Source organism: Teleopsis dalmanni, chromosome 1 (genome assembly GCF_002237135.1).
Source record: "Teleopsis dalmanni isolate 2A chromosome 1, ASM223713v2, whole genome shotgun sequence".
Lineage (NCBI taxonomy): Eukaryota > Metazoa > Arthropoda > Insecta > Diptera > Diopsidae > Teleopsis > Teleopsis dalmanni.
Window position 1 is genome coordinate 56375738 of NC_051846.1, and position 19704 is coordinate 56395441.

At 31.0% G+C, this 19704-nt stretch overlaps 3 protein-coding genes across 3 annotated transcripts; 1 reads left to right on the forward strand and 2 right to left on the reverse strand.

Moving 5' to 3' along the window:
* The first annotated feature begins 95 nt into the window (after nt 1-95).
* LOC119670390 (superoxide dismutase [Cu-Zn]-like) lies at nt 96-2749 on the forward strand. The gene is made up of 3 exons (XM_038080636.1): nt 96-300; nt 2130-2348; nt 2414-2749. The coding sequence occupies exons 1-3, from the start codon at nt 235-237 to the stop codon at nt 2588-2590; spliced, it is 462 nt and encodes a 153-aa protein (XP_037936564.1). The 5' UTR covers nt 96-234; the 3' UTR covers nt 2591-2749.
* A 1236-nt stretch (nt 2750-3985) lies between these two features.
* On the reverse strand, nt 3986-7656 carry LOC119668795 (ATP-binding cassette sub-family F member 3-like). The gene is made up of 10 exons (XM_038078436.1): nt 7321-7656; nt 7152-7260; nt 6932-7094; nt 6645-6865; nt 5937-6584; nt 5702-5875; nt 4888-5068; nt 4513-4822; nt 4361-4452; nt 3986-4294 (listed from the first exon to the last, which is right to left on the reverse strand). Exons 1-10 carry the CDS (start codon nt 7391-7393, stop codon nt 4142-4144), a joined length of 2124 nt encoding a protein of 707 aa, XP_037934364.1. The 5' UTR covers nt 7394-7656; the 3' UTR covers nt 3986-4141.
* Nucleotides 7657-11763: 4107 nt separating this feature from the next.
* On the reverse strand, nt 11764-19696 carry LOC119667774 (histone-lysine N-methyltransferase ash1-like). The gene is made up of 5 exons (XM_038077085.1): nt 18470-19696; nt 18209-18391; nt 16686-18146; nt 16434-16616; nt 11764-12284 (listed from the first exon to the last, which is right to left on the reverse strand). The coding sequence occupies exons 1-5, from the start codon at nt 19505-19507 to the stop codon at nt 12108-12110; spliced, it is 3042 nt and encodes a 1013-aa protein (XP_037933013.1). The 5' UTR covers nt 19508-19696; the 3' UTR covers nt 11764-12107.
* Between the last annotated feature and the right edge of the window lie 8 nt (nt 19697-19704).

A 19704-nucleotide genomic window follows, 5' to 3' on the forward strand; every position in this document is an offset into this window, starting at 1 on the left:
TGGGATAAATCTCTGATTCTAGGATATTATAATTTTATCTAAATATATCTAAAACATTAAAATATAATTGTGAATACCAACATTGCCATTCACAGTAGTAGAAGTAATTGTGAATAGTTACTTGAAACTTGTCAAAACTTGAAAGGCAACTGCATACATTCCACCATTGATCTTTGAGCCGTTTGTGCGAAGTAGATATTTTGCTGTTGAAAGTGTGTAAAATTTATTAACAAAATGCCAGCTAAAGCAGTTTGTGTTATTAATGGAGACGCTCAAGGAACCGTCTACTTTGAACAAGAGGTAATTTTCTTGAAATTGTTTTTATTTGAATATGGACATTGGTGAAGTAACCGTATTTAAAGTGCTTAGAATTCTTAAGTGAATTTTGATAAAAAGTTGCATTGTCACTTGCAATGATTATAAGGTTTACATATGTATATGTGTGATAATAATTGATGAACCCGGCCTATAGAATGTGTGCTAATAAGTAATTGAAATAATTTGTGACATATAAAAAACAATTTTGTTAATCAATATTAAAAAGCAACAACAACAAGTAGTTATATAATTTATGTTTTGTGTTGTTATTTCTATATTAGCGGCGTCGGCATCTCATCCGAAGTGCGGAATCCGGTATAAAAACGTACTGTACTTTGTGGTTGTCTCTATTATATTAGAATCGTTTTATAAAAATCTAAAAAAGTGTAATTGATATTATTTTATAAAAACCACACATTTTATTTAGTAACAAAATTTTTTTTTCTTTAATTAACTTAGATAATAAATGAGTTTCACATGTTTATGTTGTTTTATTGTCCACCAATTTAAAAATTCACTTAACCTCTGAACTAAATTATAATTAGTATTAATATAATTCACTTAACTAATGGAAGTTGAGCTTGTGTTTAATACAAAATGTTTAATTATAAGTTTTGCTTGTGTTTGATTTACTCAAAAAAGTCTGAAGTTGATCGCATTTAAATTACATTGTTATCATTATAAATACCAAATAATGTTTTATTTGAAAAAATAATTTTAATACAAAAAGTATTACTATAAATCTTTAAGTGAAATATAGATGTACTATCTTATAGATATAGCAAAAAGAAATCCATTATTTTTGCATGAAATTGCAGGCTTATTTATCATAGAATGTTCCGATTTGGGATCATTTGTTATACGCCGTTTTGTGCGATAACTTGTTGCCATTTCAAAGGTAATTTTATTATGAATCTCTTATAGAAATCCTCGTCTCTATAGACAAAATATTGAAACTATCGATATTCAAAAGCCTCCCTTGAAGCAAATTTTTCACCAGTAAAATTATTTGCCAGGAATAGATGGTAATCAATTGATGTCAAGTGTGGACCAAGTCAACCAAGCTTGGCATTGTTCTGATGTAACACAAAAAGCTCACATCAGCAATTTCGGCTGAATTACTACATAAATTATCTACAGATTAAATTTAGACTGTCAATACGACACCATTGGGTAGATGGGTTTTAATCTTGCAATGATTTTTGACACTCCTATAGTGTTTTGTTTAAAGAATTAACTCAAATATATAGCTCTGCTCATAAGTAGAACATCACTCGTTGAAGCAGTGGAAAGGAGAGGATATTCTGTAGAGCAGTGTAATGACATCGATTTGTTGTTTTTATTTTTTGAGGTAATACCCACAACCTAGTACTGGTCTGGGTGTTATCTTAGAATTTGAAAAAAAATTTTAACATTTAAAGTAAAAAAAACTAATAATTTTTTAGATTCTTAATCTAACTTATAGATAATATTGGATATTTGTTAGTTAAATTAAACATTAAAAGAGCGTTTCATCAAATTGAAAGGTAATTACTGGGAACCTGTACATCATTATTTCTTAGTTATAGGAAGTACAAGTAAGAACTTAGACGTTAAAAAAAACGCAGTACTTTTTGAGTTTTTAAACGCTGATGTAGATAGTTAGTGATGTAGACATCACTAACCACATTGACAAACACTGATACTATCAATAGTAGTTTTTATCAATAGTAATATTACAAATTGATAAGATTTTCAATAGAAATCTTACACATCGTTTAGATTTATTAACAGAAATCTTTCAAACAAATAATATTTAAAATCATTTTCAGAATGACAGTTGTTCAGTTAAAGTAACTGGTGAAGTCACAGGACTATCAAAGGGTTTGCATGGATTCCATGTTCATGAATTTGGTGACAATACCAATGGTTGCACATCAGCTGGACCTCATTTCAACCCACACGGCAAGGAACACGGTGCCCCCGTCGATGAGAACAGACACATTGGTGATTTGGGTAACATTGAAGCATCTGGAGATGGTCCTACAAAGGTATGTAAAATATTATTATGAAGAACTGAAAATGAAAATATATTTATTTGATATTTTGGTAATAGGTTTGTATTGATGATGGCAAAATCACCTTATACGGTGCCAATAGCATTGTTGGACGCGCTGTAGTTGTACATGCTGATCCTGATGACTTGGGCAAAGGTGGTCATGAGCTGAGCAAATCAACTGGAAATGCTGGAGCTCGTATCGGTTGCGGTATTATCGGCATTTGCAAAATTTAAATGAACAAACTTTATTGAACAAATTGCATTAAAATATTATATATTCTTATCAAATGCAAAATTTACTAATATGATTTGTTTTAGACATAGTTATTAAAATGGGTACCATTAAAAAAAAAATTAAATAAAGTTATGGTGATTTGAATCCACAAATTAAAATGCATGTTTATGTATATGATAAAAGTGATAAATGCAATCAAAATACTTTTGATGAGACTACCATATATTCAATGGCATATAATACTAAAACACATAGATACTAGATACACTGAAATCGGTGGTGGTTACTCTTATAGTTTAGATAAGGATACAGTAATATTCTGTAGACCACTTTTGCTTGTGATTGTTAATCATATGTCGCACGTCAACAAAATTAATAGCCTGATAAAGGAGTTACATATAGTAACATCAATCCAGAAAGTGTTATTTATCGTCTGTAACTCGCCTAAAGGGTTTTCTATTCTTAGAGGTGTTTGAATTAGCATAATTATTACTTGTTATTGTTGTCATAGTAGTCCGTAGAGATCTATATAGCTGGGTTGGCTGCAATACCGGCGCCGTTCTCACCAACCTTAAGAAATATCAGTGGCTGCTATATATATATTGCATGTACTAGGTTATAATTGGGTTAATGAATTGTGAGGCAAGGGAAACCTGTCTGAAAACAAGAGAAATTCATGGATAAATGGGATTTTAATTGAAATTAACCTCGTTCCAGGGTAGAGGGAATGTAGCCACTTCAATGGAAATAATTTGTTGGTTTACCTTATGGTATGATTTTTTAAATTTTTAAGACAAATGCAAATGCCTATCTACCACTAATCAGAGCTGTGGTAACTAGATTGTCTCTAGGACTTAGAACTACTTTAGTTGTTCTTGTTGTTATGTTAGCCCGCAATGATCTACCTGTGTAATTCCTTTGGAGAGTGCTGAACAGCACTGGCACGTCGAGTTTTACACTGGGCCGTCGGGACGTAGACCCTACCGTTCTTGGAATCAACTACTCCTGTCGGTTTTAGCATTAATTGGGATATAGTCTCATGTAAATCAGTTGTCAAACAAATCCTTCCGGTTATTTGATTGAATTTGTACATCGTCAGCAAATCGTGAAACCTCGAGCAATTGCTTCTCTTAAATACCATTTCTGAGTCCTGTGCGCAGATTTCATTCCTATATCATATCTTTTTTAACGAAATTTTTATACTTGTAAAAACGTATCTAATGAACCTAGCTATAGGGAGATATGAAACGATCCTAGACACTCTCCTCAAAAGGGAAAAAATACAGTTAAATTAGTATTTTAAATAGAAAATATTTATTTAAATTAAAATAATTTATTTATAATAATTTCGTAATAATTTTACTAAATTTATAATAGTTATACTATTAGTTTCAATTTAGTAGGAAAATATTTAAAATCATGCTTATCATACACTTCTTTAATGAGGTTGTGAAATGTGTTTTGTTATTTGTATTTTTATCACTTGAGAGGTTGTTGTAAGCTTCTTGTGAACAATTATTTGATAAGAATGTTGATATTTCATACAGTTTTTAACTATTCTCTTCAATCTCTTTATATACTTCACGTTTGTATTCATCTAAACCACCTTCAATTGCGCGTACAGTACGATTTCCACAAACCCATAGTTCCTTGCAAACTACTTTAATGAGACGCTCATCGTGAGAAACTAATATAATACCACCCTTTAAAAATCAGTAATAAAAATTAATAATAAATAAATTAATATAGTAATGTTTGTGTTTAATTACCTTAAATGCATTAATTGCTTTTCCTAAAGCATCAATCGTTTCGATATCCAAGTGATTTGTAGGTTCATCAAGTACCAAGAAATTAGGTTCAGCTATAAGGGGATTTTTACAAATTAAAACCTACAACATTCAAAAGAAATTATATTACATACCCATGCACATTTTAGCTAATGCCACACGTGATTTCTGTCCTCCAGACAAGCTGGCAATACTTTGCAAAGCTAGAGTACCAGATATACCAAAGCTACCTAATTGTCTACGGTATTCTTCATCAGGTCGACCAGGAAACAGTTCCGCTAATACGCCTACGCAGGTTTGATTCATATTTAAATGATCCACATGATGTTGTGCGAAGTAACCTATCCTTAAGCTACGATGTAATACAATATTGCCAATTATTGTGCTCAGTTGACCGACAATGATTTTAAGTAGCGTTGATTTACCGGCGCCATTTTCACCAACCTTTAGAAATATAAAAGTGTTATTTGAGTTAAAGTGCAATTTATTAACAATTGTTTGTAGCTTACAATGCAAATTCTGGAATCTGAGGTAGCTGAAAGTGAAACATTCTTGAATATTGGTAATGGATCAGAGGAACTGTAACGGAATTCGATTTCGGAAATAGCCATAACTGGTGGATTAAGGGGCTCAACTTCAGGAAACTTAAGCTTAACTTCAATCTCTTTTTCAACAGGTTTCAGTTCAGGTCTATAAATATATAAAACAAATGATTTAATGATTAAAAAAGTTATTAAAAAATTAGTTTACTTATTTAGATTTGTTTAACTGTTTTCTATTCGAAACATAAATCTTATAATAGGATATTAAACATTTATAATTAAATATTTCAGCTAAACAGCTAAGACTGATTGGGATAAAGTTATTGCTTGTAAACAAGCTAAAGAATCCATGCCAAATCGATCAAAAGTCAGAACTAGGGAGCTACTAATGCTGAAGAGAAAAGGTAGCCGATCTGTTACAAGGTTTCTCACTGGACATTCTGGAATCAAAAAATCTTTATTGATTCTAGGTATTACAAGGGACGATAACTACATACTTTCTCATGAAGAAGAGGAAAGAGCAGAGCACATTCTGTGTCACTGTAATACTCTAACCAGACTCAGACTTCGCTTTTTATCTCTCTAAGGAATATAATCAAATTTTTAACTACTACGCGCCTGTGAAATTAAAGTATGTTTATCACAATAGTCCTCAAAGAATGCAGTGACATGGTGGCATAGTTCCTAATCCTTTCTAAATCTATCTACATATGTACATAATATCATATAAATATGACTAAGACATTAAAAATATTGTAGGTCTTTTTTTGGTTAAACTTACAGTTTTTCCAGCATTTTGATTTTTGATTGCACGGACGATGCTCGATTAGCATTATATCGAAAACGATCAATAAATTCTTGAACATGTGCCCGATACGCTAATTGTGCCTCATATTCGCGTCTTTGTGCTTTCAGTTTCTCATTCTTCGTCTTCTCAAACTGTTCATAATTTCCTCTAAAAGCAATAAAAAATATGTAATTAAAATAAAGTTTAAGCAATTTTAATAACAAATTACTTGTATGGTTCCAAAATTTGGGAATGTAAATGTATTATATCTGTTGGTACGGTATCCAAGAAATTACGATCGTGCGATACTACTAACAAAGTGGTGGGCCACGTTTGTAAATAATTTTCTAACCAAATGATAGCCTTAATATCCAACATGTTTGTCGGTTCATCAAGTAATAATAGATCTGGTTTTGAGAAAAGTGCACGTGCTAAAGCTAAACGCATACGCCAACCACCTGAGAATGATTTAGTTGGACGTTGTTGCATATCAGCATCAAAACCTAGACCTTTAAGTATCACAGATGCACGCGCCACAGCTTTATCAGCTTCGATATTTTGTAATTGTATATAAATTTCACTTAGTTCCGCACTTAGCGACGTGTCCTGTACGCCACTGTTCAAAGCTGCTAGTATATCTTTCTCGCGTGTTAGTAAACGTGTTCTTTCGGTGTCACATTCCAGCACGCTATCAACAGCTGAGGTCTCATCGCCTACTACTTCTTGCTCAACATGTAATACTGTTATATGCGATGGTATCTGCAACTGTCGATCTGAAATCATACGCAATAATGTCGTTTTACCCAAACCATTGCGACCAACTAGACCGTATCGACGCCCGAATGATAACAGTAGATCTGCATTTTGTAGCAGTACTCTAGTAAAATAAATAAAATGTTTTATTTAAATTGATTTTGTTAGTGTTTATTTAACTTACTTGTCACCAAATGCCAAATCGAAGTTTTCTATTTTAATGTCCATGGAACGATTTGTGCCTTTCTGTTCCATTTTTGTATTTTTCTTGTTTGTAACCTGAGACGCAGTGGCTGTTTGTAGTTTAACAGTTTGTGCAACTTGATTTTTGGTGGCATCTAAACGTTTTTCCTGCTTCTGTTGTAACTTCGCCTCAGCCTTTTCAAGCTTTTTGGTATCAACTTTCTATATTATTAAAATATTAATCTCTTATGAAAAAATTTTTGATATTATATTTTGTTATTTATTTACATTTGAATTGTCCTTATTGACCACCCAAATGCTTTGTATATCCTTATCCATTGATTCCATATTTTTTGCCATTTCAGCAATATTAACAGGTGCATTTAGAACTTTTCGTACTTCATTTTTAGAATCAACTTTAAGTATGTTAAAGAATTGTTTACAAAGGTCCCTAAAATTTAAATATAAATTAAACAGATATATTATTATTAGAATCTCGAAAATGTACCTGACATTTTCCTCTGTTTTTTCACTGTTCACACTCTGTAGTATATCCCCAACGGCATCATAAATATCGTCAGAATTTTCAAAGTCATCCAAACTTCCCTCAAGAACACCTTGTAGAGGAGAAAGCATTGAAAAAATATGTTTAGATTATGTATGTATTGAATGAATACCTTCAACATATTCCTTTAATTCATTGTCCATTGCTGGAAAATTCTTTTTCAGTATATCCGTAAATTTACTCATTTTCGTTAAATTGTTTAAATGCCTTTTTAATGAAATTTAATTAAAATTTTTCTGTATTGCCGAATAGACTAATTGCACATGCAATTTATTAGCTTCGTTAAATGTTAGTGTGACGGATGTCACCGGTCCCAGTTGATAATATATTCTTTTAGGTAAGCACCTAAATATGTTTTAAATATTTCTAACACTTTTCAGCTGCCTTTTTCGTTTAATTTCTATAATGAAAAACCACAGCAGTCCACATGAAACACTTAACTGGCAGATATTTCACGTTAAACTGTCAACAGTGCTGCCAACTCAGCGTAATTTGTATTTAAACCACAATTGTATAGATATTGACATTTGCACAAGATAACCCATGCCAATCGCAATTATGATAAAAAGTAAGTAATATGATTGCACAAATTTATGGTACACATAAAATCATTAAATTTGTAATAAAAAAAAATATTTATTAAATAATATTTAACATTCACTTATTTGCTAAATAAATAAGACGCTGTTGTTGCAAATTCTCACAAAGTAAATAACATTAGAAGTGACGCTCAACGCACGATTAAATCGCGTCGTTGAATAAGGTCGTGTGCGAGTTAGGCTAAGTTGATGCTAAACCAAATGGGAGATTTTTTGGGATTTTTTGCACTGCACACATTTAGCCATTTATCAACACGTATCGACACATCACTACATTATCGGCACAACTTAGAATTTCCCTCATTTAGAACGCAACTTAGGTCGTGTGCGAGTTAGGCTAAATTACGTTCTAAATGAGGGAAACTGCTTTTATGAATGTATTCATTATATTATTTATAATAAAAAAAAAAGAAATAGATTAATAAAAAATATATTTCGCTTATTTATACATTACAATTACAAATATATTGCGAACTATATAGTTTTTAGCAAAGCAAGTGAAATAATAAATTGTGTACAGAATAAGAGTTTAATTAAATAAAATTTATGAAAAGATATATATGATTATAATCAAAACAAACATTTAATCTAAATAATGTAATAATAAAACTGAATTGTTAGAGAAAACTTATTTTAACATATAGTAGAAAGAAATAACATATATATATAATTACAAATGTTACAAAATTGAAATATTAAATATTGAACTTTTTAACGATAAAATTCTAATAAAATAAATAAATACAAATATTCAATTTTAATAATATAAAGTTGTTCAATATCGACCTAGTTTACTCCAGTAGACCACACCAACTCGAAAGTTTATTACCATCCACAAAAGACCCAATCGACTCCTTAGAAAAATGCGGGGTATACAAGATCAACTGCGGCTCCTGCAACAAAGTGTACATCGGACAAACAAAAAGACCCTTATCGGTAAGGCTCGAAGAACACCTAAAAGAAGCGAGGGAAGCACTGAAAAAAATAAACCCTCACATAAAATCAAATGTCGCCAGACATATAATAACGGAAAAACACCACATCAACAAAGAGAATGCCCAAATAATTAAAAACGTAAGGGATACCTGGAAATTAGAAACGGCAGAGAGCATCGAAATACACAAACATCAGGCAACACCGTTACTCAACGGCGATAAGGGAAACGTATCATCATGGCTTTTCAAATACATCCCAAAAAACAAATCCAACCAGTTGACCGAACTACCTACGCATGATTAAGCCTGAACAACAAAAACTAACCCATCCCACCATTTTTTACCTAACACCCTCAAGGACAAAAACAACAATAACCCTACCAATTAGATTTAAATTATAAGACCTGTAATAAGTATAAATAGCTTGTAAGTTGCATAGATGTTTTTAATATTAGGAATCCTCCTGATGAAGGCAAAAGCGAATTTGCCGAAATACGTATAGAATTATACTAAAAAATAACGCACGAAATAAAAGTTAACATTCTTAAAAAAACAAAACAGACTTTAATAAAGTTGTTATCATAACACTAAAAACAAATAAAATTTTATAATACAAATTACTTATAATGTTAATATAGGCCGTGAGCGAGTTTGAGTAAATTTAGTAAATCTTTATTTATGTATTTATTGCACTTATTTATTATTTTTGTGTAAAATTTTTCAAATATATTTAGTTATTTATTTCTTAAACATCTTAGAAAATTTCCACAATGATAACATCTTGTTTACCTAATTTTTATTTAATTTACCCTACTCGAAATTCTGGTAAACATCAACTTTCGCTGCCATACCGACATAATTTACTATTACTCTCAATTTACTCGAACTCGCACACGGCCATAGAGTTAATTAACATGTTAAAGTAAACACAACATTGATAAGAAAGCTCAAAAATTACCAGTAGATGACGCTTTTATACTTATTTTGACATATAAACTTTCCCTATAATTTTATGGCGCCATAACTTGACATTTGTAAAAACTTTGTTATTGAGAGCGCATCTGCTTTTGTTTTTGCAAAAATAGATTTAGCTTTGCATCTGCAGGCATGTTGTAAATTTTGCGTCGAAGTGGTGCGAACATTAGAAATATTTCAAAACTGTTTCAGCAACTATACTTTATCAAACACTAACGTTTATGTGACAGGAACTCTTTAAAAGAAGTTGTTAAACCGTTAAGAATGACGAACACAGTGGAAAATCACCGACATTGCTAACATCGAAAAGATCATAGATGTAGCCGAAAACTAGCTATCAGAGAGCTGGTGTAGGGCTTTAACATTGAATGTGGATCAGATGTGTCGCTGCGAAGCCGGCGCCGGAAGACCTTAGCTTCATGCAAAAAGGGACTGCGTTGCCATCTCCAAAGACATACAGTGACTCACAGCTTATTTCTCGCAAGCAATATTTTTGTAGATTTAGTCGTAAAGTTTCAAAATTTTATTCAAAGTTATAAATTTTAAATATGCAGCTTGAAAGAATGTTTAGTTTTTATTATAAAACAAAAAAAAATTCAACAAATATATTAATACTCAAGAAGTTAAGTGAACAAACACAAACATACAACATCAAATTCTGAACTTACAGCTTATTTCGTGTGATACATTACTTTTATTTAAAAAATTTATAATTTTTAACATAGAAAACTAAATTTTAATTAAATTTAAATTTTAATGACTGCCTCCAACCTTGAATGCATCTACATAACTAATTTTAAGGTATATTTCATTGATATTTTTTGCCATTCCAATTGTAAAGCAGCTTTCATACTTTCCTTGCTAGAAATGTTATGTTTTTTTATGTTAATTTCTAGACGCTATAAATTTTCTGTAACATTTAAGTCAGGTGCTTATAAATATTGCTTGCACAAAATTAGCTGTGAGCCACTGTAATTTCAGCGGCTGAATCCGACTCAACGCTTATTAAACGTATTACAACTGGATATGAGACGAGGATGCCGTAATCCAGGCATCAGACGAAAACACCACGTCTTTAGTCCCAAGAAAAAGTCCATGCTCATGGTTTTCATGACATACGACAGTGTTCTATATAATGAATTCTTGTCAATTAAACAGTCAACAGACTGTTTAGACACAAAAGGACTAGATTTGTGAATAAACAAATGGATTTTTCACTACGATAACGTACCTTCACATATCATTTTTCTTAATAACTTTTTGACCAAGAACAGTTCCAATACCATCGAAAAGGTATCGAACAGGCATGATTTGTCTTTTTACGGTTTTTTATTGTTTGAATGACTTAAGACCACCAACTTGGGGAATACGTTTAATTAAAAATTAAATACGGTTCTAGCGACTAACAAAAATTCGATTTAAGAACATGTTTCCAGAATTGAATGAAGCGCTGCCACAAGTGCGTTTCAGTTTTTGAAAAAGACAGTTTCGATTATCAAGAATAAACTAGTATATTCGCTTTATTATAGTTGCAGCTTACATTTATATACATTCTTAATTTACATGCGTAATAATTTTAATTAAAATTATGCTAATTTAATATCTAACTATATTAATAAAAGGGTTAATGTTCACAATATTTTAAAACTTGTTACATAAATTCATAAATAACCAGAATAAATGTTCGTTTGTTCATAATTTTATATAAATGTTAGATTTTACATATTTATTTCTATATACATAAAATTCTTTTTACATTTTTTTATTTATACTAAATATTGTTAGTCGTAAGGGTTAGTGTTATTATATATAATTGAAAAAACGAGTAAAAATATATGTACATAAAAAATTAAATTTAAAAAACATAGACGCAAAAACAAAAAAAAATCACAAAAGTAAAATAAAAAAAAAAAATTAAGTGGATAAATATATACATAATATGTTATATAAAAAAATATGGTTTTGTCATAAAAGCTTTGTGCATCTTCAATTAGGAAAATTATATATACATACAGTATTAATAATAAAAAACGATTTAAATATATATATATATTTTGTATATTTTTGCTATATAAATGATTCAGTATCTGAATTTTATGAAAGCATTATTTTATTTATTAGTTAACAATTAAGTTTTATGTATTTAGTGTGTTTTAGCCTAGCTTCCGCAGGGTATATTATGACTACTATAATACAGGTACCATTAAGAGTCTAAGCTATGAAGGTGTAAAGATCCCTCTTAACAGGTTTAAAAAAAAAACTAAAATAAAAATGAAGTACGTTAAAAAAAGCATGTGCAGATAAATTTACACACACCACTTATTAATGTTAAATTATATATTCATGCAATAAATAACAGATAAATTATTATATAAGTAATAAAAAAAAAATTAGGTAGGCACACTAGTCGTAGAAATTATAGTTGCTGTTTTTCTTTGCCTTGCACCACGTCCTGATAATAAATAAGATAAGTCGCTTGGTGGCTCATTGGTCAATTGAGTATTCTTAAACTTGAGTTTCATCATATTGAGAAATACTTCCAAACGTGCACGTCTCTCCTTAATAACCTATATAAAAAAATAATATAATTCAAAATTAAATTTTATTTGACTTATTAGAAAATACAGTATACGTATATATAGTATATGTTTGTAATATATACTTTATACTGTACTTTGAGTAAGAGCTGAATGTATACAATGCAAACAAAAAATTCTCTAATTGTTTTTTTTTCTATGTTCCGTAGCTATGGAGGCAGAAACAATTATAGAAAAGTAGCATGGTTGAGAAAACCCCAAGGCTAAGTTGTTAAAAGACAATCTTTTGGCAAAATTTAACTATATTTATTGAGATGATTTTCTTTAAGAGTAATAGAATTATTATTGCGCTTCTCTCTGACACCTTGGAACCCCTGTTATAGAAAAATTTATCTTTAGTTAGAGAGTATTCATCAGCGTTTCTTTTGGAGAACGACTTTGTCATTGAACAAATATCTTTTTCTCTTGAGTATTTTTTAAGGTCTGCAAACAGGCAGTTGTCGCTGGACACCAAATCTAACGTATACGGTGGATACAGGAGGAATTCAAGTATATAAAGAAGTAGTTCGTACATTTTCGTCATTTTAACTAACAACTCCACTCATTCCTTTGATATATTAACGGTATCGGATTTCTCCTGCAACTTTACTATACGGTTTTCCAAAAAAATTTTGCGAACTTTTTTAACGTTTTCCAATGTAACCGCCTTACTTGAGCGACCAGAGCGCGAACGTTCAACAATTGTCTATGATGGAGGAGAATTTGGAGAATTTGCTTATGCGTATTTTTTTCCATTAAAAAACCATAGCCGATGCAGTATTAAAAAATTAGATTTTCTTCCTTTGTTCTAACGCCAAAGAGGCAGGCAAATTAACTTAGGTATACCTAGGTGTTATTGAGATTCGTCAACACTCTTCAAAACAGTCCTTTTTGAAAAAATCGCTTCAGTAAGTACTTTAGACAATGGTTAGTTACTACTACTTTGTGGTAATTTGTTAATTATTTGTTAATTATAATAAACAATAAATAATTCAATATACGATCGTCTCATATTCTTCAAACAAACAGAAAGCGTAATAGATAATATGGGGACTCATTAAGGTCCTATGAGCGCAAAAATGCTAAACGAGTAGGACGTTTAGCTGAGGGATCAACTAGGTGCATTAAATCCGTGATGTAGTGGTAGAAGAAAAAATCATAGGAGAACACAGTCGAAATATTGAAGTTCTTCTGCTCAATACTTCACTCATGCATTCACCTTCAAACAACAGGAAAACAGCTACACTTTTATGATTGGCTATCTTACAAAAACAAAACATCATAGAGCCAAAGAAAATCAAACTTTTAGATTGCTTGAATAATGATTTTAAGCAATTCTGTAACTATAGCATTAGCAATTGTAGCAGTCACATTTATCGCATGCAACAGGTTTAATGACATATACTAGTCGGCATAAGTATTTTAACGAAATAAAAACTATATATTTTTGAGTTCAACTTTGAAATGGCTTTTTAAAAAATTCTTATGTTTTTTTCTTTTTATTTAAAACTAATGCAAACAAACTTAAAAAAGTATAAATTAATTAGTAATTTCATATATTGGCATAAGTATTTTGAGAAGTATATAATGCTAAGAGAACGAAGTTTAAACTTAGCAAAAGTAAAAAAAATGAAGAAGAATTTAGAAAAATGTATAACCTTCTTTTACTTTAATAACTTTTTGATGGCGTCTCGGTATTGAATCCACTTTACTTTATCTGTACTTTATCTGTTTCACTTTAACCCATTAAACTTTGATGAATTGTACTTAAAGGAGTTTTTATCTGTCCATAGAACTCTTCTCCAAAACTCTTTTGACTTTTGCAGATGTTCCTTAACGAAGGCCAGTCTTTTAAGTTTGTTTGTCTTTGATATGTACGACACATCCTTAGCTTTTACTGTTTTAAAACCTCCTTCCTTTAAACGTCGTCGGAAAGTGCTCTCACTGATTGGATTCTTGGCCATCAAATTCCATTCATCTGCAGCAGATTGAGGTTTTAGAAAAACATTTTTTTTGAATTTCTTTAGAAGGTCTCGGTCTTCAGTTGGTGTTGTTTAGTGTTAAGCACCTTTTTTAAACTTATTAATTTGATAGTGAACAGTTTGACGCGATACCTTAAACTCCTTTGCTATATCTTTTACTGCCGTTACAGCATTAAACTTTGCTACGATTGAAGATCTGACAACCAAACTCAACTCAGTCGTTTTGCCCATGATGTCGAATAATTTATATTTAATTTTTATTTATTTATTTTTTTTTTTTTAATATCAATTAAAGTTAAATATAAAAGTATTTTTCGTTTTTACGTGCTCAAAAGTGAAAAACAATTTACTCAAAGATTTTGTGAAAATACTTATGCCACACAAAAATTCGTTGTCTGCTGGCATTCTTATCAGCAGAAAGAGAAAAAAATATATTTTTTGTTTTCGGCTTTATTTTCGCGCCGTTATTTAACGGTACTAAATAAATCTAGTTCTGTAGTTAAAAAAACGTTTCGTCAAAATACTTATGCCGACTAATGTATGTATGTATATGAAATAAATGATTTTTAATTATCTTCTAATTCGAAAAAACAACTTGTTGCAAAAAAATTTCAATCGATTTCGAACATAGTTTCTGAACCTAATGAATATGCTGAGATGCTCGATTTTTATTCTAATTTTTTTTTTTTAATACTTATAATTTATTTATTGTATCTTCTCTTACAATGAGACTAACAATAAGTTTTAAAATCTTATCACTAATCACATATTACAATTTTTTATTTTAACTACACATAGTATAATATAAAATAAAATAAGTAAATCTTATATCACGGACCTCACTTAGATCAATGGGTTAAATTTCATTGGAGTGAATGTTAGGTGGTTTATTAAGAAAGCAGTTAAACTTTATCAGATTACTAAAAAGAAAGGTGCGGTTTTTACTTCAAGCTATTGAATATTAATGAATGACTCAGCTGAGTCAGCTCTTTTTAGACGGGAAGTATTGGATAGAAGTGCGAGATTCCTTGCTTAAGGGTTGACATGTTCTATTAGCCTTTTATCGTATTTTTTGCTTATATTGTCAAATTCAGCTTTAACTAAGGTAATTTTTAGATCTCGGTGGATGTTTTCATTCCTAATATACCATCGCATACCAGTGATTGTTCTCAGTATTTCTGACTAAGCTCCTTGGATAATTTTAATATTTGAAGCACTAGCATTACCAAATAGCTGGATACCATTATTCCATATTGGTTTTATTAAGTGTTTATATTGGTTTTATGATGCTGCTTTATACTTTGGCCACAGGGACGATCTGTTATTAATGAGCCAATGTAACTAAGAGGCTTTGAGTTTTTTGATTTAAATGTGTTTATATCTATATTCGTTATATTAACTGCTTGTGGTACGGGAATGTTAGTAAAATTGTCAAAGATATACTTCAATTTAAAGTAAAATGACGTGTCTAGATTTTAGTTCATTAACTTTAATTCGCCATTTTGACAACCATTTCTCCACCCAAAATAAGTGAGATTGAAGTTGGTTTGAAACTAACTCAACAGTTTTTTTTAGCATTATTTTAATTTGAGATGGTAAAAAAAAATTTAAATAACGTAGCAGCAAATGTTTAGAACTCTAAATAGGCTATGTCAAAAAATAAATTTTGAAGTAAACAAAAATTTTACTTCCTTCCTTTACTATCGACTTAACAAACACCCTTTTGCCATATTAAAAAATATTTTCTGTAAAATCAAACACAAAATTTGTTTTATTTATTCTGTGGCGACAAGTAAACAGCAAGTAAGAATAACATAAATTTGTAGCCGGTGACGCATAACACAGATGTTTCTGCTTTAACTGTTATTATTGCAACTATGTATATAAATAATATATTTGTGCATGTAAGTATAGATGTATTGTAAATTTTAAAATTCGAAAAAAATTTTCAAGAACAAAGCATATTTGATTGCCAAATTTTGAGTCACAACTTGATAACTTCGTTTCTTTCTTTATTTGACTCTGAAACCATTTTCAATATCTGTATTTATAATTAGATTAGTAGTTAGATTTTGTAAATAAAAGGTTAATGTTTTTATGTATAAAAATTATTTAACGATATATTACAACATAATTAATTAATTGTATTATTACTTACTTGTTGTGTTGGTGGAATTGGTTTGAACAAATGCACTCCTCCACATTTTTTTCGAGTACTTTGAGGGGTTTTATTTGTATCTCTGGAAGATAAAGATGAAATTGGAGAAGCTGATGATATAGTAGATTCAATTTCATTTTTTTGTTTTTTCGATTTTAGCATAGTTGGGTCAACTTCGTGTGGCTAATTGAAAATAAAATAAAATATCACATCAATTATTTATATAAATTGTAGAAATTGTTTTAAACATACCGCATAAGTTTTCGAAATTTTTAGTTTTTCTGTAAATTTCCTAAACGCATAATTTTTGGTACATATTGGGTAATTTACTTTTGCTTTGGAAAAGAAACGTGCAGTTTTATCCACACGCAATTCACAAATATAGCAATGATCTTCCGATACGCACTCCATTGGGCGTCCTTTGCAAAAAGTTGTACGATCAAGTACCCAACAACGACCAATAACCAACTCAATTGGCACTACTTCATATAATGGCACACGTACAACTTCATTTGGATAGAAACGCCTTGATGGTTCATGAAAAGTTTCATGTGGTCGCAAAAAATGATGTCCAAAGATAAATCGTTTACCCACTTCATTTTTCCATAAGCGTTCCACACGAAATATATCACACTCATTATAATCGATATTGCCAATTGTTTCGTAAGTATGTTTCTTTTTCGGCACTATGTTACCATCAGCATCCTTAATTGGAATATCACGCAAAACATAGACTGCATCACCTTGTCGCACTTGCAATTCACCACGCATCAGTGAAAGATAATAACGATGACCATCCTCTGTGAAATCTTCTAATGGTATTTCACGGTTGACTTCACGTGGTTCACATTTTTCACACATGTAATGATCGGCATTGATATCTGCTTTTGTGCATTCGGTATGTTGCCAAACCATGCAACGAGCACATTGTATCATTAAACCTTCATCTTTATAAAGGCCACATATACATCTTATGATATCTTCATTATTTGTTGATGTATCTTTGTCGCTTGCAGTGCTGAGTAATGTTAAATTTGTTTCATCTGTAATTTTCATGTCGATAGAACTTTCAATTTCGTCTTTCGTCTCAAAGTTACTTGGGCGAAAATTTTTAAGTTCATTTTCAACAAAGTTTAACTCTAATAAATGTTTATAGTGCTCTTGTTTTATGTTTTCATATTCGGATATTAGTGTGTTCAATGCATTTAACTTTGTATCGTCTTTGTGAAAAAGTTTTTTGGAGTTCTCAAATAATTTCTGCATATCATTATCAAATTCTGAAGGTTCCTTATAGAAACCTTGCTCTATATTGCATTGTACCTTTTTTAATGAAATAGCCTCTTGTTTCAGTGAGTTTTTTGCTGCTTTTTTCTTTTTACCACTAATTCCTGTGATGCTAGTTGTAAGTAGTTGTATTAACATTGTTGTTTCACTTTGCGGATCTGGTATATTTTCCAAACCAGCACAAATGTCACGTAATATTACGGCCATTTTAGCCATTTTTTCTAGTTCAGGGTCTTGAACCGCAACACTCAAACCACGAGTTTTTATATTACGATTGGAGCATAAAGCAGAAATTTGTGCGGCCAATGAAGGTGGCGTTGAAGGTCTACGATTGCTAACATCTACAGAACTCGTACTAGAAGTAGGTAAAGCTATATTTGCGCTGGTCTTCATATCATTCAGATTTTGTTTTGCTCTGCAACGTCGAATCTAAATATTTTTATTTAATATTAATATTTTTTGTAGATAATAAAATTAAAATTTATGCAAACCTTCTCATAATTTCTTATTAAAAATATTTTGTATTGCATGACCATCTTCTTTTCTTTTTCTGATAAATGTTGTGTGCGAGTTAAAACAATGTCCTTTGAATGCAAGCGTTGAGCATTTTTTCGTGCCTTTCTTTTACGTTGCCGACATTTTTGACCGTCCTTTACAGAATTAGGCTCGATTGGCTACAAAAAAAATGTATATATAAAATATCACAATAAAAAAGATTACTTAATAACATTGTTGTTTTTATCGTAACTTACTTTTGCTTCTATTGGTAAAGGTTTTATACGTTGTGATTTTCCTCCAATAACGCCCCGGCATTGTGGAGTGTTGCAACGACATGGTTGACCCTCAGAAGGATTAAATAATGCAAAGTTGTAATCATATGTGAGTTCCTCGCCTTCTTCGACATCTCGTTTTGCAAACAGTGCCATACGCGAAAGTCCATTCACAGACCATTTTTGCATTTCACAATTCGGTAAACATGAATGATTCACAAAACGCCCATCACTTCCCATTCGATGTCCATCTATTACCAGACCACCATCTAAATGCAAGCAGTAATGATGATTATCGTTTAAGTAAATCGTACCCATACGGTCTTTGAATTCCCGCTCCGTTACAACTTCACCAACATATTCTAATATGTAGGTACCTTTTTGTATAGGTAACTTTGTGCGTACACCCCAGCCTTTATTATCAGTCATAAAACGTTCCACACCAGGTGCAACTTCATGACGTTGAATTCTTTGATTGTGACATTTTTCACGTGTAGGACAACTTGATGGGGAACATTCTGTGTAAACCAAACGATTCAGACAATTGTCACCGCAGCCAATATCATGTTTACAGTTGCAAGTAGGATGGTCGAAACCTGCTAGATTAGGACGCACAGAATCAGCGTATATATTAACACGTATTTTTCTATAGTTCCAAGATGGTACAGTATTTCTTATAGGTAGTTTGGAATTTTTGTATGCCCACCAAACATCGAACGGAAGTTCAAAGTCTCTTTGTAAACGTCGTAGGTATTTTTCACAATATGGTGGTGGAGGAAGCAAAGAAGTTGGTTTGGCAATGATGTTACTATCAAGAAGTTGAGAATCATTCGCAGACTTTTCATAGTTTTTCTTTAAAGCTTCAGTTACTTCTTTTTTAAAGAAATCTGAGAAGAGCCCAGCTGGCAAATAATTCTTTCTTATACGTATGAACTTTCGGGAGTTATTTGTAACAGAAGTTGATTTCTCTTCACTGGTGTCGCTAGTACCTTCCAAATTCAAATAATTACAATCGATCATCGGAAGTACATCATGTTCAATTTCTAGACTTAAGATATCTTTTGCAGCTGCTTCAGCTGTGATTTCCTCGTCAGAACGTACAACTTCACTAACAGTATTCGATTTTTTTGGTTTGGAGAAAATACGACTATCTCCAGGTCGTTTTATACGAACTTTACAGTTCTTCACTTTGGGATCTATTCCCGTTTGCGTTATAA

Bases quoted from the DNA above. Each gene is read 5' to 3' on its own strand.
- LOC119670390 (XM_038080636.1), top strand. From the start codon at position 235: ATGCCAGCTAAAGCAGTTTGTGTTATTAATGGAGACGCTCAAGGAACC. The intron at 301-2,129 runs GTAATTTTCTTG...AATCATTTTCAG, and splicing joins CCGTCTACTTTGAACAAGAG to AATGACAGTTGTTCAGTTAA. The intron at 2,349-2,413 runs GTATGTAAAATA...TTTTGGTAATAG, and splicing joins CTGGAGATGGTCCTACAAAG to GTTTGTATTGATGATGGCAA.
- LOC119667774 (XM_038077085.1), bottom strand. From the start codon at position 19,507: ATGATCGATTGTAATTATTTGAATTTGGAAGGTACTAGCGACACCAGT. The intron at 18,147-18,208 runs GTTTGCATAAAT...AAAAATATTTAG, and splicing joins TAATAAGAAATTATGAGAAG to ATTCGACGTTGCAGAGCAAA. The intron at 16,617-16,685 runs GTATGTTTAAAA...ATTTTCAATTAG, and splicing joins AAATTTCGAAAACTTATGCG to CCACACGAAGTTGACCCAAC.
- LOC119668795 (XM_038078436.1), bottom strand. From the start codon at position 7,393: ATGAGTAAATTTACGGATATACTGAAAAAGAATTTTCCAGCAATGGAC. The intron at 6,585-6,644 runs GTAAGTTAAATA...TTATTTTACTAG, and splicing joins GATTTGGCATTTGGTGACAA to AGTACTGCTACAAAATGCAG. The intron at 5,876-5,936 runs GTAATTTGTTAT...TATTGCTTTTAG, and splicing joins CAAATTTTGGAACCATACAA to AGGAAATTATGAACAGTTTG.